The sequence below is a fragment of the Lithobates pipiens genome, unplaced genomic scaffold, assembly GCF_037356315.1.
Source record: "Lithobates pipiens isolate NorthernLeopardFrog02 unplaced genomic scaffold, aLitPip1_a1.2 Scaffold_22, whole genome shotgun sequence".
Taxonomy (NCBI): domain Eukaryota; kingdom Metazoa; phylum Chordata; class Amphibia; order Anura; family Ranidae; genus Lithobates; species Lithobates pipiens.
In genome coordinates this window covers 48,836,940-48,853,094 of record NW_027507784.1, presented here as the reverse complement: position 1 = coordinate 48,853,094, position 16,155 = coordinate 48,836,940, and the positions used below count along the sequence as shown (strand labels likewise).

Here is a 16,155-nt window from a genome sequence, read left to right as displayed (position 1 = left end):
GATTTTCTCAGGAGATGTCAGATAGCACAACAGTTTATCAAACCCAAATTGTCAGTAAAAATCTGTTTGTATATGTACCACACTGCAGTTTGCAGTTTATCATGCATTTTTGACAGTAGTTTGCCCATTACCTCCAAAATGGACAGAACTTAGCATTGGGTTTTTCTCCTATTGACTTCAATGGCTTCTGCCTCTAAGTTTGCTCAACAAATTTTGAACAAGATTTGCCGTACCCTTGGCAAATTGTACCTGGGCAGATTTGTCTGTTACTACTTCTAAGACCTAGACTTTATATAAATGCAGTGGCTTGCTTGCTTGCTTGCTTGGCAGGATTCACAGGCAGATTAACACAGCAAGAAGACCCAGAAGAAGAACCTTATGTGGTTTAACTAGTTTATGATCGTAACATACCCATGCTAAATTTAGCAGCAGTAACCATTGCAATTGCCATTGACAGTAATTTGCATACCTAAATATATTTACACTTTTTAAAGATATAATGTTTATTTTTTTAATAAAACTCATGTTTTTTGTATTAGCATGACTGCATACTGTATATATATATATATATATATATATATATATATATATTTCTACATGTATTTATGCATTTACCTTTTTCTAGACTGTAATAATATCTGACAATTACAATATTAAACATAGGCACTTCCACCTTCAAGCTACAGTGCCACCCCAAGGCTTTTTTTGTCAATTAAGTCTCCAGCCAGCAAGGGTTTACAATGATCATAAACTATATGATTCATTAGTGGCCATGAAGAGGAAGAGGATCAGGATATCACCACCAGAATCTCAGAGACAGATATAAAAAGCCAAATGGTAATTCAGCTTGTTGGTTTCTATCCAAGACTGATTGGTAAAAAATCAAAAACAAAAACAGTCTTACATCTATTATTATATTTAAACAATAATATGTACCGTAGCCGCTAGATTCTGACTGCTTGCATCAATTTTTTGCTGTGGTCTTAAATAATTTTGATAAATCTGTTTTCCATTCTGAAAATAAATACAGACGTAGCATTAGAAATATGTTTTGCTCCTTATTATATAGCGAGCAACAATGTTTTTAGGAAAAGAACTCCAAATCTATAAAAAATATTTTAGTTCTGTTCCACATATTCAAAAAACACAGGAGATTGTTTATCACTCCATCTACTGCATCAGATGTAAATTGGGCTATTTTACCGCATAATGCGTGAAATGCTGAAATAGGATTTTTATAACAGTTTACCTGCAAAATCCTTTTCTTGGAGTACATCATGGGACACAGAGCCACAGTGATTACTGTATGGGTTTAGGCACCACCTTTAGGAAGTTTAGCTCCCTATATATAACCCCTCCTCTTACTGGGAGTACTTCAGTTTTGTAGCAAAGCAATGAACGTGTATTAGTAGAGGGGAGGGACCTGTGTGTCCTGTGATGTACTCCAAAAAAAAGGATTTTACAGGTAAGCTATTATAAAAATCCTATTTTCTTTATCGTACATCATGGGACACAGAGCCACAGTAATTACAGTATGGGATGTCCCAGAGTAATGCTATCTGATGGGAGGGAGACACAAACAAAAGTAGAGTGCAATCAGACTCGAGTACCTATACTGCTGCCTGCAGTACACTCCCAAAGGCAATATCCTCATGTCTTCTCACATCCACCTGATAGAATCTGGTGAATGTATGGACTGAAGACCAAGTTGCGGCCTTGCAGATTTGAGCCATGCAGGCCTGGTGATGCAGTGCCCACAAAGCACTAACAGCCCTGGTGGAGTTTGCTTTGATTTGAAAAGGTGGAACTTTCCTCTTCAAACCATAAACTAGAATAATTACTTGTCAAATCCACTTAGCAATAGTAGATTATGACGCTGCCTGTCCTTTTCTAGAACATTCAGGCAACACAAACAAAACATCAATTTTCCGAATCTGAGCAGTCGCCTCCAAATAGATTTTGACTGCTCTCACTACATCCAGGGAATGTAGCGACTTTTCTTTTGCAGAACAGGGTTCTGGAAAAAAGGTTTGAATAAACCTGCTCTTCCATGGGGACCACCATGATCACTTTCTGTGACAAAAACCGGTCTAACGCTTGAAGGAGAGACTTCTTTTTCTCTGAATCTTTGGGAACATTTGACCTGAGGAAACGAGGAGATGAGAATTCTCTGAACTCTAGTTTGTAACCTAGAGCTATTGTGGAGACCACCCATCAGTCTTGAAAATCCTCCTGCCAGACCCTTGAGAACTGTAGCAGTCTTCCCCCCACTGGAACGAGCGGGGGCGCTCCCCCTTCATAAAGAGGCTTTAGCGTTCTGTCTTGTACGCTTCCTCCACCAGGACTTCTTTTGTCCCTGGGGTTGACTCTGTGGTTTACCTCTTAAACCTGACAGTGGAGGCCATTGCAACTGCCTGGAGGCTGAAGCCCCTGGCACTGGAGTAAGAGCCAGTTTAAATGAGGGATGTTTACTCCTTTTCTTAACTGGCAAAAGGGTACTTTTCCCACTTGATATCTTTTGGATATAATTGATTAAATCATCCCCAAACAGCCTTTCACCGTGGAAAGGAAACCCAGCCAGGAGCTTTTTGCATAGCGCTTCGGCTGACCAATTTTTCAACCATAAGATTCTACGCATATGCACCAACCCAAGCATAAGGCGAGAGGTTTGAAGAATAGGATCTCTGACTGCATCAATTGCAAAACACAAAGCCCCTGGCAGCTTGGCTAAATCCTGGTCCTGCTGTTTAGGGAAAACCTTGAGCAGCTGTTTCAAATGGTCTCTCAAGGATTGATAAAGTGTTGAAAACTTTTTGGGAGGGAAAAAATGCTTATTTGGGTGATTCCCCTCAGAATATATAAGCTTTTCCAGCAATGAATGGAGAAGAAAAGCACGCAAAGCTTGAGGAGGCTTCAGTAAACCCAAACAAGAAGTGGGCTTTACAACCGACTCAGTTACGGGTAACTTAAATGTGGAGGGGACCATTTCAGTAAGGGACTGCACCAGCAATTTCTCAGCCTGAGAAGCTGAAGAAGGTCCTTCCCCACTTGATTCCTCAGAAGACAAGTCATCCATCTCATCCCGGCCCCGTGAGGGAGAATCATCTTCCCCCTCCCAGTGTTCCTCTGTTTGAGGGTCCTGAGTGGTAGAAGGGGACCTAATGCATTTTCTTCCACTTTGTGAAATGCGATTAAATCTGTTAATCTTTCCTCCAATCCAATCATGGCTGAGGAAAAAAACCTCCTGCGTAATACAGACAGGGGCTGAAATGCCAGAAGCACTTGCAGCCCCTGACAACCACGATGGCTCACTCTGACCAGCCTCCCTAGGCCTTTCAGGGGGGATGGTGTTGCAAAGGGAGGCTCCTCAGAGCCTGAGGGAGATCCCTTTGAGCCCCTGTTTTTTAGGGTATTTGTACCTCCCCTCCTGGCCATAGTGCCAAGCACAAATGCAGAGGAACTACCAGAAAATGCACCCACTGCTGAGCAAAATAGTCCAGCAACTGCCACTGCTATGAAGGCTCAGTCTGATGCTAAGTAAACGTGGCCCAGGAATGCCTGCATCACCACACTCACATGCCACCCGTCTGCTCTGTGTCCCTCCTTTAGCTGTATGCACCTGCACAAAGTGCACCTTATAGCTTTACACAGCCTATGTTGTGGACGCTGAATCACGCCGATGTCGTGATAAAGCATCGCCCCCTTCCTCTGACCTCTCACTGCGCCCCCCTCATCTTTTTCAAAAGAGACTGTTTCCCGCACGAGTGGGGGCTCTGATCGCATATGATGGGGAGGCTGGGGTGAAGGAGAGGAGGAGAGCTACTGGATGGAGAGTCGCGTAATGAAGGTGGCAGCAGGAGAGGCGCGGCATATTGCAGACTGACCCATGCCCTCTCTGCCTGCTGGAAAGAAGCTGTCCAGGTAGGGGGACATTCCAAAGAGAAAAAAAAAAACCCTTCCCACATCCTACCTGTAGCTTGGGCTGGAGGAAGCGTGCAGCTTATGACACAGAGTTAGACTGACAAGCTTGGAATCAGGTATCTGCTCTTGACAGCCCCCTGTGGCAACTTTAGGCATGACAACATTTACTTAAAGGAGACAACTCACAAGAATTAGAAAAATTCCTCAGGAACCTCCCTTACCTTATCCAGCTGCAGGGTTCTGTGGTAAACCAGACAGACCCAATTTTCACCACTCCCTGTGGGCTCCGTTAAAAAACCTTCAGGATCCGGGGCCCCTTTTTATTGGGGGATCCACACTCCTGGGTCTGTAAAGCACCCCCCCAGGAAATATGGCTGAAAAAACCAAACACTGGATCCCAGGGTCCAGCTCTCTAAAAAGAGAAGCGTTGCAGACAAAACCTTGTTTCTTCTGACACAAGGCCCGGGTACCATTCAAATCGGCCTGTGGCAACTTTAGGCATGACAACATTTACTTAAAGAAGACAACCTACAAGAATTAGAAAAATTCCTTAGGAATCTCCCTTACCTTATCCAGCTGCAGGGTTCTGTGGTAAACCAGACACACCCAATCTTCATCACTCCCTGTGGGCTCCATTAAAAAACCTTCAGGAACCAGGGCCCCTTTTTATCAGGGGATCCACACTCCTGGGCCTGTAAAGCACCCCGCCAGGAAATATGGCTGAAAAAAACAAACACTGGATCCAGGGGTCCAGCTCTCTAAAAAGAGAAGTGTTACAGGCACAAGGCCCTGGTACCATTCAAATCGGCCTGAAAAAGACACTTTGAATGGATCCAGTTGCATGGCTTGCTCCAGCAATATTTTTCCCGTAGAGCTCAGCACAGCATATCTTTACTCGTGACCAACACCTAAGACAATGGTGAAAAAAAATGGAGGTACTCCCAATAAGGGGAGGGGTTATATAGGGAGATAAACTTCCTGTCTAGGGTGTGCCAGTGTCCATCACCTAAAGGTGCCTATACTGTATAACCCATACAGTAATTACTGTGGCTCTGTGTCCCGTGATGTACGATAAAGAAATTAGACTTGTAGCAGACGTGCCAGAATTGTAAGTTGATCAACAGAAAGAGGAGATACCTAGGCATGCCTATGTACCTCAGTTTGATTTTTCTTACTGACAAATTCAAAAAGAACGTAGATTGGCAAATGTCTCCCAAAAACAGGCTGTCAGACATCTTCCATGCTCTATAGCAGTGGTCTCCAAACTGCAGCCCACGGGCCAGATGTGGCCCTTTGCTAGCCTTTATCTGGCCCTTGGGGCACTATTTGTTCCACTGATACCAATGATGGTGTACTATCCCTCCCACTAAGACAAATGATGGTGCACTACTCCTCCTCTTGCTGACCACCTACCCAGCAGCCATATTTAATCTTATTGATGCTGGGCACAGGGTATTTTCTACCACCACAATCTGGCCCCCTAAAGTCTGAAGACAGTGAACTGGTCCTTTATTTTACACGTTTAGAAACCCTTGCTCTATAGCACCGGGGCTGAGCATGTTTTCTAAGTCAGAAGTAAAACTTTTCCAATTAAAGCTGAACTCCAGGCAAACAGATACACATACATGTGACAGCTTACCTAACAAATGATTTAAATGTCTGCCCATTTAATCAGCCATAGCAGATAGCAAAGCCAACTTATGCCCCATACGCATCAGTTTTTCTGCTGAGTTTTTCCTTCAGATTTACCAAAACCATATAATATGAGGTCAAACTTTAGGAGTTTCAATATGTATGCAATCAGGCAGGCCCTTCTACTACATGGTTTTGGTAAACCTGAAGGAAAAACTCAGCAGAAAAACTGATAGTGTGTATGGGGCTTTAGTGACCTGACTTTTCTATACTGCAGTTACACAACACAGTTAGATCACCTCCCGCCCCAAGTCTGTGACTGGACAGTGAAAGTGCAGTAACAGACTGATTATATCATCTCTCTGCTCTCTCCTCATATCAGTAAAGTTCTTGTAAGAACATGAGTAGGATGCATGCAGGTCACCTGTACTGCTACTCCTGAAGTGGCGGCACTGATGGGTGGTACCGATGGGTGGCACTGAAGGGCACTGATGGGTGGCACTGATCGGCACTGGTAGGTGACACCGATAGGCAGCACTGATCGGTGGCACTGATGGGGATTGATTGGCAGCACTGGTGGGCATTTATGGGTGTCACTGGTGGGCAAAGGTAGATGGCACTGTGGGCACTGGTAGATGGCACTGGTGGGCACAGATGAGGCAGCCGTGGCTTTCTGTGTAAGGGACCAATGTCCCTCTGCCAGAAGTCGGCGATCTGCATTTTTTTCCCCTATCGCTGATAGCGTGGGGGAAAGAAAAATACAGATTACCAATCTTCTGTTTACATCACAAGATCAGCTGTCATTGGCTGACAGCTGATCACGTGGTAAGGGACACCTTCCTAGCAATTAAGGCCCACACTGTAGCTGTGTTTTGTCTATAGCGCGGGCGGGAAGAAGTTAATGCAGATAGTGTCCTAACCAGGATTCACATCAGGAACCCCAGTTCTAAAAGGCAAAAGTGCTAACCACTAAGCCACTGTAATGTCTGTAGTTCAAATATAACAGCCTTCCTCTTCCTATTGACTAAGACGTGGGTAGAGATAGATGGTCCTGCTTTGTCCAGAATAAGCCATGTGAAAAAGCCCTTTCAGTGTTCAAACAAAATTGAATGGATAATTCTTACCAAATAAAAAGATAGACAGAGTATGTATAAGAGAAATAAAAAGAGTGTGTATACCTTGTATAACCTAATTGCTGTCAGCCAGCAGATCTTACTCTCTTCAGTCTCCGCACACAGTAGTTTCATTTCTTTGGTTCCTCCTGTCTTGTTAGGCTAGAAGGCCACAGCACATTTTGATTAATGCATGCCTTGGAGGAAATACCTGTTGAAATAAAATTCACTAAAATACTCCTACTTAAACAGCGAAGACATGATTACAGTTTACCACACATGCTCTACAATTAATTTCTGCTGTAAATTGCTAAGTGTCACAGTGATAAAACAATGGCCGTACCTTGAGGCAGAATCCAAAGTCTGTAGGAGCCCCATAGCTTTTCTTTGCAGACAGTAACATATATACGTTACTCTCAGGAAAATCACAGAAGAATTGTAGGTGTCTGGGGTCCTAGGAAAAAAAAAAAGACACGCTAATTTTGGAAGTATGGTGGGGAAAATATGTAAATTAGAGGCTCTGAAGAATGTCAATCCATTTTAAAGTGTATCTCAGAGAGTTTGAGTTTGGGATAGAGTGTGAAAGGTTTGGAGAACTTGTAGCCTTTTGCCCGGAGGACAAGAACAATCAGCTAGTCCTTTCATCGTAGGAACTGATTTTTGTGAACTAAGGAAATTGTACCATGCAAAGTGAACCTGTGACTGTGCACTTGCAAGTGCAGTTTCCCCCAAGCTTAGTAAATGCGGTAAGCTCTGCTGATTTTTATCATCCAATCATATGCAAAATAGTTTTTTTATTTTCTTTGTATCTGATTGGGTATTCTTTATTAAGTGAAATTTTACCAACGTATATATAAATGCGTGCAACTGCACTTGCAAATTGCACAGTCTATTTGCTTTTGGTAAATCAACCCCATGGTGTATCTTGATTAGTAGGCATAGTGAAATATGGGTGTTACTAAAGAATATGGTCTATTGTCACATACTTTTTAAAAATGTCCAGCATCAGCTTTCTTTGTGGCTCTTGGCATTCAGTCACAGGATATCTCAAAACCAATTTCCCTTTGCTAGGCGCTGTGATCCCAGATTTTAAGGAGGAGTTGATAACTCTATAATGCTCATCACGTGAACCTAAACTAACTTTAGGATCTCCGCTCCAGCATCTATGTCCCCTATTTCGTGTGTTCCACTGGGGGGTGTTCCACTGGGGGTGCAGGTCAGGCTAGGAGTCCATCCTGACTCCATGTAATCCACAGAACAAGTAAAAATCTCAGTAACCGTACACCACACAAGCCCAGGGTATAATAGGAGATAGCAGCCTCAGCCTAACTCCAACCAGGCCACACCCCCGACATGTTTCACCCCACCCACAGGGCTTAATTATGGAGGTGGGACAAAACATGTCAGGGGGCGTAGGCCACTATTACCTATAACACACTGAGCTTATATCAGTGGCAGGACTATCTGGGTTGCAAAGGTCACACTTACAACAGGGCCCTGGAGTTCTTCCACTGTGGGGGGGGGCAAGAGCCTCGACTGTAGTTCTCCAGTGGCTGCAGGGCTCTGAGCTGCAAGTGTCTCTCTTATAGCCCAGAGCCCGCTCTGACAGTTTCACCCCCCTGCCAGGACGGACAGGAGTGGAGAGAAAGAGTTGATCAGCTTCTCCTCCTCCCACCCTTTCCTCCTGTGTCTGCCCTGACCTCACTTCCCAGCAGTCATGCGCCTTAGAGAAGCAGAAAGTTTGAAGTCCAGCAGCCAGAAGAGGAACGTTGCAGCCTGCCTCTATACCCCTCTACTGTGAGTGAAGTGTCCCCCATCCCTCCCTTTCTCTTCTGCCTCCTAGTGAGTACTAATGTAAGAGGGACTCAGATGTAAGGGGTGCTCTTTGAACTCTGAAGTAAGGGGAGCTATGGTGAGCAGAGACTCCTTTCCATGAGAATTCCCCTTTACACCAGAATCCATAGCATCCCCCTTACATCAGACCTCTCCTTAAACCAGGGTTCCCTTTTACATTCCAAAGTCCAAATGGATCCCTCCTACAGTATAAGTGGAAATTCTGTGGACTCTGATGTAAGGGGGGCTCTGGGGACACTGATGTAAGGGAGGCTCTGCGGACTCTGATGTAAGGGAGGCTCTGTGGACTCTGATGTAAGAGGCGCTCTGCGGACTCTGATATAAGGGGCTCTCTGTGGACTCTGTTGTAAGGAGCACTCTGCGGACTCTGATGTAAGGGGCACTCTGCAGACTCTGATGTAAGGGGTGCTCTGCCAACTCTGACCTAATGGGCACACTGCGGACTTTTATGTAAGGGGCGCTCTGCAGACTATGATGTAAGGGTGTCTCTGTGGACTCCCAATTAAGGGGGGGATTTGGACTCTGATGTAAGGGGGGTCTAAGGTCTCTGCTGTGATGGGCTCTCTTTAGACTCTAATGTAAGTGACGCTCTGTGGACTTTGATGTAAGGGCCACTCTGCAGACTGTGATGTAAGGGCCACTCTGGGGACTCTGATGTAAGAGCCACTCTAAGGACCCTGATGTAAGGGCCACTCTGGGAACTCTGGGAAGATGAATGCTGGGAATTCTGATGTAAGGGGGGCTTTGGGAACCCAATGGATTCAGATGAAAAGAGGGCACGCAAAGGGGATTTCAAAAAAATTGCTGTGCGCTGCTAAAGTGTTTGGGTTTGGCTTGACGAAAAGGTGGCAACCCTACTCAAGATGACAGGAAGGAGGCCCGCGGGACTGCAATTAAGGGCTCTGCAATAGGAGTAAAGGGCCCCTGAATCAATGGGAAGGGCCCTGGGGTCTGAGGGAAGAGGTGGGTCAGGGGGGCCTTTCATGAATTCTTGCAACGAGGGCCCTGAAGGTTCCAGTTATGCCTCTGACTTGTGTGGTGTGAGGTGGCTGAGATTTTTCTCTACAATTTTCAGCATGTATCACTGTGGGTTCCATTCTGAATAAAGGATGAAGGGTGAAATATCTGGCACTCAGAGTCACCAACCCAATATACTGGCAATGTAGTGGACCCCCAGCCCAGTCCTCTCCTGCCCATTGTAAATATTCTACTAGGTGATCTTAGATCTTCCAATGCAGGCACTTATTCTGGTAATAACTTTAATAAAGGACTTTTTCCTCACTTTGGAGAGGTTTCTTCTAACTTTCTATATCAGCAAGTGAAGGAAAAGAAGAAAAATGACAAGGGTTTTAAACATTCCCTACTCAATCCAAAGCAAGCAAAAGTGTTGTATAGAGATACACTGTAAAATGGACCTTCCACTATAATGCAGAGTCTGATAATTACATGCCGCCTACTCCCTCCCCACACCAAGAAATCTTCTACATGTAAAATAAAAAGACCTATAGAGAATAGTTAGAAAATATACTTACCTTACACCTGAGATTGAGGTGCAGGGTCCTGAGATTTTGGATACCCAGCATTCCCAGGATCTCACCTGGAGGATTATGCCATCACTGTTTCCAAAGCGGAAGCCAAGTGTAAGGTAAGTATATTTTTCACTTTATCTATAAGTATATTCTTTTTTACAGGTATAATGCAACAATTTTAGATGAGGAGGGGGATGTATATAATAAACAGACCTTGCACTTTAGAACAATGCATGATAAAGCATTTTAAATCCAATGTTTACATTTTTTAGGTTTTTATTTTTGACATTTTCCACATTTTTAAAACAGCCAATATGATGGAGCAGAACAAATGTTTGGAGTATACCGCAATTACAAGTGTCACTGACTTAAGCACGGTGCAGAAAAGAATCACTTGTCCATCCATCACTTTTAAAGCAACTCTATTGATACAATCAGCAGCCTCCTGTAACAGAAGTATTTACCTTTCCAATAGAACATGTGCTACATTTTTTGCTTCCAGAGGCATGCCCAGCAGTGTCTGATAGCATGTCCCCAGCTACAGTATAAGGTGCTTCCCTCCAGCTGCTACAGCCCTGGCCAAAAGTTTTGAGAATGGCACAAATATTAATTTTCACAAGGCTTGCTGCCTCTGTTTTTATGATGGCAATTTGCCTGTACTATTATAAGGAGTGATCAGATAAATTGCAATTAATTGCAATTCCATCTTTGCCATTAAAATTAACTTAATCCCCCAAAAAAAACATTTCCACTACTTTTCAGCCCTGCTACAAAAGGACCAGCTGACATCATGTCAGTGATTCTCTCGTTAACACAAGTGTCAGTGTTGACGAGGACAAAGCTGGAAATCACCCTGTAATGCTGATTGAGTTACAATAACAGACTGGAAGCTTTTAAAGGAGGGTGGTGCTTGAAATCATTGTTATTTCTCTGTTAACCATGGTTACCTGCAAGGAAACATGTGCTGCCATCATGTTTGCACAAAAAGGGATTCACAGGCAAGGATATTGCTGCTACTAAGATTGCACCTAAATTAACAATTTTTCGTATCATCAAAAACTTCAAGGAGAGAGGTACATTTGTTGTAAAGAAGGCTCCAGGGCACCCAAGAAAGTTCAGCTAGCGCCAGGACCATCTCCTACAGTTGATTCAGCTGCAGGATCAGGACACCACCAGTGCAGAGCTTGCTCAGGAACGGCAGCAGGCAGGTGTGAGTGCATCTGCATGCATAGTGAGGCAAAGACTTTTGGAGGGCTGGTGTGAAGAAGGGCAGCAAAGAAGCCACCTCTCTCCTGGAAAAACATCAGGGACAGACTGATATTCTGCAAAACGTACAGGGTTTGGACTTCTGAAGACTGGGATAAAGTAATTTTCTCTGATGAATCCCCCTTGCGATTGAGGCATCCGGAAAAAACCTTGTCTGGAGAAGAAAAGGTGAGGGCTACCATCAATCCTCTGTCATGACAACAGTAAAGCATCCTGAGACCATTCATGTGTGAGGTTACTTCTAAACCAAGGGAGTGAGCTCACTCACAATTTTTCCTAAGAACAAACCCATGAATAAAGAATGGTACAAAAATATCCTCCGAGAGCAACTTCCCCCAACCATCCAAGAACAGTTTGGTGATCCAGCATGATGGAGCACCTTGTCATAATGCATACGTGATAACTAAGTGGCTTGGGGAACAAAACATGGAAATTTTGGATCCATGTCCAGGAAACTCTCCAGACCTTGATCCCATTGAGAACTTGTGGTCAAGTTAAAGTGACGGCTTAAACAAAACAAAACAAAAGAACAAAAAAACCCCACAAATTCTGACAAAGACTCCAAGCATTGATTATGCAAGAATGCACTGCCATCAGTCAGGATGTGGCCCAGAAGTTGATTGACAACATGTCATGGCAAGTTGCAGAGGTCTTGAAAAAGAAGGGTCAACACTGCAAATATTGACTCTTTGCAGTGTTGTAATTGTCAATAAAAGCCTTTGACACTTATGAAATGCTTGTAATTATACTTAAGTATACCAAAGTAACATTTGACAAAAAGATCTAAAAACACTGAAACAGCACACTTCGTGAAAATGAAAGGATTTGTAAACCCTCGTTTAAAAAAAAAAAAAACAACATGTCATACCTCCACTGTGCAGTTCATTTTGCACAGAGAGGCCCCGATCGTTCTCTTCGGGCGGCTAGTAGCTCCTCCCTGCAATAGGTGTCCACGATGGAGAAGCGCTCTCCTTGGTGGAACCCATGTGGGAGTGCTCCCGAGCTTCTGCGTGTATTCACAGAAAGCGGGACTCGGCCCCACGTCATTAGATTTGATTGACAGCAGCGGGAGCTGGTGGCTGCTCTGCTATCAATCTATCCAATCAAGAGCCGAGACATTGGCCAGAGTGGAAGAGTGCATCTCTGCCGAGGGAATCAACGGGCTCACGTGAGTAAAACGGTGGGGGCTGGGGGGCTGGACAGTGTCAGAAGTTTTTTCACCTTAATGCATAGGATGCATTAACCGCTTAAGGACCGCCTCACACCAATATAGGTCGGCAGAATGGCACGGCTGGGCATAAGCATGTACAGGTACGTTGCCCTTTAAGTGCCCAGCCATGGGTCGCGCGCGCGCTGCAGGCAGCGCACTTGCGACCCGGTCCTAAACTCTGTGACCGTGGCCGCGGGACCCACAGACCAGATTGCTGCGGTGTCCCGGGATCAGGTCGCAGAACTGAAGAATGAGGAGAGGTAAGTGTAAATAAACCTCTCCTTGTGCTTCCTACTGAGCCTGTCACTGATCGTCTGTTCCCTGTTATAGGGAAAGACGATCAGTGACATCACACGCCAAGCCACGCCCCCTACAGTAAAAAAAACACACATACACTTAACCCCTACACTGCCCCCTAGTGGTTAACCCCTTCACTGACAGTGACATTTTTACAGTAATCAGTGCATTTTTAATAGTTCGATGTGTCCTCCATAATGTGGCAGTCACAATGAAAATCGTTGATCACCGCCATTACTAGTAAAAAAAAAAATATTCATAAAAATGCCATAACTATCCCCTATTTTGCAGACGCTATAACTTTTGCACAAACCAATCAATAAACGCTTATTGCAATTTTTTTTTTACCAAAAATATGTAGAAGAATACGTATTGGCCTAAACTGAGGAAAAAAAATGTTTTTTTTATATATTTTTGGGAGATATTTATTATAGCAAAAAGTAAAAAAATATTGAATTTTTTTCAAAATTGTTGCTATATTTTTGTTTATAGCGCAAAAAATAAAAACCGCAGAGGTGATCAAATACCACCAAAAGAAATCTCTATTTGTGGAAAAAAATGATGCCAATTTTGTTTGGGAGCCACGTCGCATTACTGCGCAATTGTCAGTTAAAGCGACGCAGTGCCAAATCGCAAAAAGGGGCCTGGTCCTATAGCTGCAAAATGTTCTGGGGCTTAAGTGGTTAAGGTGAAAAAATACAAGTGTTTACCACCCCTTTAATGTTTGTGCCATCCTCAAAACTTTTGGCCACGGCTGTACATCACTACACTTTCAAAAACCCGCTTGCCATTTTCTCTTTTACTCCAAAATTAAGTTCATCCTTTTGTAAATTCGAGAAACAAAAGCCTATTCTGAATGATAGTGTACGGAAGAAACAGCAAGCAAATTACTATGTGCACTCTTATGGATAGGCCCCCATGTGTCTTGCTGCATGGCAGCCAATCAGATTAAGTCCACTAATGGAAAATATCAGGGAGTAAAAATTGAAAACCTGATATCTGAGATTCCTTGTATTTTAAACTGATAAACTTCCCATTGCAGATACTAAAGAAAACAATAGGACAATAAAACGATATAGCGGTAAAGACATTGATTATTATAAGTATTATCATCTGGCTGCAACTTTTTTAAGAATATGCTCCTAAGAATGTAAGTCAGTCATGGAGGAATCATTGCCAGCTGACTGCTGAATAACCCAGGCGCCATGGATTATTAAACAGGCAATAAGCATTGTTTTCCGCCAACTGTGGATTGTTGTATAGCAATACATCTCTCACAGTATTACGTATTCATGTTAAAGTTTTACTTATAAAGTTTGCAGTTAAGCTTGATTCAACTTTCACCCTTCAGTGCAAAGGTTGTGATTGCAAACAACAGATCAATGTGCTGCAACTTTCTACACTGCATCTAGTAGCTGGAAATGTAAAAATGAATATGGGGTGGAATATACAGGGTTTATATGGTATTGGATTTTACAAATAGTTTAAAGCAGAGTTTCTGATTCAGTTGAAAATGTGATATGCAATTGCATGACCATGATGTTAATATGAACTGATACTTAATTGTAATAAACATTTTTTGTATCTGTCCAGGTGTTCAAAATTCAAAATGAGCTCCTCTAGCAGAATTGACAACCAGAAAAATGTGTTGTCAGCATATGACTCATAGCTGCTCCAGTGGTGGCTGGTGAAGTTTTAGGATGGGGCGACGCCAGACACCGCCCTTCCTTTTTGAAACCCTCCCACTTCTAATAAGCCCCACCCCTTATAGAATCCACCCACTCCGTCCACTGTATTCCACCCATAGTGTCAGGAGTATACAGCGTAGCCTCACAGGACCTAGTATACAGCGCAGCCTCACATAGTATACAGCGCAGCCTCACAGAACAGAGTATACAGCTCAGCCTCACAGGACATAGTATACAGCGCAGCCTCACAGAACATAGTATACAGAGCAGCCTCACAGGACAGAGTATACAGCGCAGCCTCACAGGACAGAGTATACAGCGCAGCCTCACAGGACAGAGTATACAATGCAGCCTCACAGGGCATAATATACACGCAGCCTTACAAGACATAGTATACAGCTCAGCCTCACAAGACATAGTATACAGCTCAGCCTCACAGGACAGAGTATACAGCTCAGCCTCACAGGACAGAGTATAAAGCACAGCCTCACAGGACAGAGTATATAGCTCAGCCTCACAGGACAGATTATAAAGCACAGCCTCACAGGACATAGTATAGAGCTCAGCCTCACAGGACATAGTTTACAGCTCAGGCCCACAGGGCATAGAATACAGCGCAGCCTCACAGGACATAGTATACAGCACAGCCTCACAGGGAATAATATACAGCGCAGCTTCACAGGATAGAGTATACAATGCAGTTTCACAGGATATACAGTGGTGTGAAAAAGTGTTTGCCCCCTTCCTCATGTCCTGTTCCTTTGCATGTTTGTCACACTTAAGTGTTTCGGAACATCAAACCAATTTAAACAATAGTCAAGGACAACACAAGTAAACACAAAATGCAATTTGTAAATGAAGGTGTTTATTATTAAAGGTGAAAAAAAATCCAAACCATCATGGCCCTGTGTGAAAAAGTGATTGCCCCCTAAACCTAATAACTGGTTGGGCCACCCTTAGCAGCAACAACTGCAACCAAGCGTTTGCGATAACGTGCAATGAGGCTTTTACAGCGTCCTGGAGGAATTTTGGCCCACTCATCTTTGCAGAATTGTCCTAATTTAGTTACATTAGAGGGTTTTCGAGCATGAACGGCCTTTTTAAGGTCATACCACAACATCTCAATAGGATTCAGGTCAGGGCTTTGGCTAGGCCACTCCAAAGTCTTCATTTTGTTTTTCTTCAGCCATTCGGTGGTGGACTTGCTGGTGTGTTTAGGATCATTGTCCTGCTGCAGAACCCAAGTTCGTTTCAGCTTGAGTACACGAACAGATGGTCGGACATTCTCCTTCAGGATCTCTTGGTAGACAGCAGAATTCATAGTTCCTTTTATCACGGCAAGTCTTCCAGGTCCTGAAGCAGCAAAACAGCCCCAGACCATCACACTACCACCACCATATTTTACTGTTGGTATAATGTTCTTTTTATGAAATGCAGTGTTCCTTCTACGCCAGATATACTTGGACACACACCTTCCAAAGAGTTCCACTTTTGTCTCATCGGTCCACAGAATGTTGTCCCAAAAGTCTTGGGGATCATCAAGATGTGTTGTGGAGAAATTGAGACGAGCTTTGATGTTCTTTTTGCTCAGCAGTGGTTTTCTCCTTGGAACTCTGCCATGCAGGCCATTTTTGCCCAGTCTTTTC

At 43.7% G+C, this 16,155-nt stretch overlaps 1 protein-coding gene across 2 annotated transcripts in view; it reads right to left on the bottom strand.

The window, feature by feature from the left end:
* The window catches only part of GRB14 (growth factor receptor bound protein 14), a 122,180-nt gene that overhangs the window by 29,266 nt on the left and 76,759 nt on the right, over positions 1–16,155 (bottom strand). For both annotated transcript variants that reach the window (XM_077447571.1, XM_077447570.1), the window contains 3 exons: positions 7,009–7,119; positions 6,732–6,827; positions 937–1,014 (listed from right to left, as the gene is read on the bottom strand). In XM_077447571.1, coding sequence (XP_077303697.1) covers positions 937–1,014; positions 6,732–6,827; positions 7,009–7,119 — 285 coding nt within the window. The remainder of the gene's footprint in view (positions 1–936; positions 1,015–6,731; positions 6,828–7,008; positions 7,120–16,155) is intronic.